This window comes from Chiloscyllium punctatum, unplaced genomic scaffold (genome assembly GCF_047496795.1).
Source record: "Chiloscyllium punctatum isolate Juve2018m unplaced genomic scaffold, sChiPun1.3 scaffold_223, whole genome shotgun sequence".
Taxonomy (NCBI): domain Eukaryota; kingdom Metazoa; phylum Chordata; class Chondrichthyes; order Orectolobiformes; family Hemiscylliidae; genus Chiloscyllium; species Chiloscyllium punctatum.
Genome location: NW_027309957.1, coordinates 168,670 through 170,349, shown reverse-complemented (window position 1 = coordinate 170,349; position 1,680 = coordinate 168,670). Strand labels below are relative to the sequence as shown.

At 68.1% G+C, this 1,680-nt stretch overlaps 1 protein-coding gene across 1 annotated transcript in view; it reads right to left on the bottom strand.

Annotated features, from left to right (window-relative positions):
- Positions 1 to 1,680, bottom strand: part of LOC140472029 (voltage-dependent calcium channel gamma-8 subunit-like) — a 49,344-nt gene that overhangs the window by 178 nt on the left and 47,486 nt on the right. Inside the window, 2 exon segments of the mRNA XM_072567462.1 lie at positions 482 to 1,000; positions 1,003 to 1,059. Of these exon segments, the coding sequence (XP_072423563.1) occupies positions 482 to 1,000; positions 1,003 to 1,059 (576 nt within the window).

Genomic DNA, 1,680 nt, shown 5'->3' with positions numbered 1-1,680 from the left:
ATATTCTGACCTGGTCCAGAGCACGTCTCACTCCCTCCCTACCCCTCCCTCTCCCTCTCCCTCGTTCCCTCCCTCCCTCTCCCTCTCCCTCTATCCCCCTCCCTCGTTCCCTCCCTCCCTCTCCCTCTATCCCCTCCCTCTCCCTCCCTCCCCCTCTATCCCTCGTTCCCTCGTTCCCTCCCTCTCCCTCCCGCTCCCTCTATCCCTCGTTCCCTTGTTCCTTCCCTCTCCCTCCCCCTATATCCCACTTCCCCTCCCTCCCTCCCTCCCTCACTGTCTCTCCCTCGTTCCCTCTCTCCCTCCCTCTATCCCTCGTTCCCTCCCTCCCTCACACGGGGGTGGTCCTGCGGTTGAGGGTCCCCGAGCCCTCCCCCTCCCCCTCCCCCTTCCCGGGGCAATTGTGGAGCTGCAGGAAGGTGGGGGCCTGACCCCCCGCCCCTCCCCCTCCCCCTCCCCCACCCAGCTCGCCGTGACCCCTGACCTGCTGCCGCGACAGGGTGAACATGGAGAGGTCGGGGGGCGGGGGAGGGGTGCCAGGCGCCGAGGGAGGGGGGCGGGGCCCGTGCCGCCGCGGCGGCCGGGGGCGGCGGGGGGCCAGGCCCGACCGGGACGAGGCGGGCGACGAGGGCGGGGGGCGAGGAGGACGGTGGGGATGTGGAGGCCGACGAGCCGTCGGAGGAGGAGGAGGAGGGGGGGGGGGAGGGGAGGGGGGGGCCGGCCGAGGGGCGGGGGGCCGGGGAGCCGGGCGCCGAGAGCGAGGCGCCCCCTCCGGGCCCGGGGCCGCACTGCAGCCGGTAGGGGGGGAGGGCCGGCTTGGCGCGGGGGTCCAGCAGCTCGGAGCGGCAGCGGGATCGGGCGCGGGGGCGGGTGTCTTTGTTCTGGTCGATGTAGATGTGCACCACCAGGACCCCGACGGTCTCGGCCAGCAGGAAGGACAGGCCGACAAAGTAGAAGGACCAGCCGTAGGAGTAGTGGAAACGCTTGTCCGCGTCTCGCTTGTGCTCGGGTCCCCCGCGTTGGCAGAAATGTAGACGATCACCCCGATAATGTTGCTCAGGCCTAGGGGGGGGGAGAGAGAGAGAGAGTGTGAGAGAGAGAGGGAGGTGTACAGGATCACCCCGATAATGTTGCTCAGGCCTGGGGGGGGGGAGAGAGGGAGAGTGAGAGGGGGAGAGAGAGAGGGAGGAGAGAGAGTGTGAGAGGGGGAGGGAGGTGTACAGGATCACCCCGATAATGTTGCTCAGGCCTGGGGGGGGGGGAGAGAGGGAGAGTGAGAGGGGGAGAGAGAGAGGGAGGGAGAGAGAGTGTGAGAGGGGGAGGGAGGTGTAGGGGATCACCCCGATAATGTTGCTCAGGCCTAGGGGGGGGGGGGGGAGAGAGAGAGTGTGTGAGAGGGGGAGAGAGAGAGAGAGAGAGGGAGGTGTACAGGATCACCGCGATAATGTTGCTCAGGCCTGGGGGGGGGGGAGAGAGGGAGAGTGAGAGGGGGAGAGAGAGAGGGAGGGAGAGAGAGTGTGAGAGGGGGAGGGAGGTGTAGGGGATCACCCCGATAATGTTGCTCAGGCCTGGGGGGGGGGGAGAGAGGGAGAGTGAGAGGGGGAGAGAGAGAGGGAGGGAGAGAGAGTGTGAGAGGGGGAGGGAGGTGTAGGGGATCACCCCGATAATGTTGCTCAGGCCTAG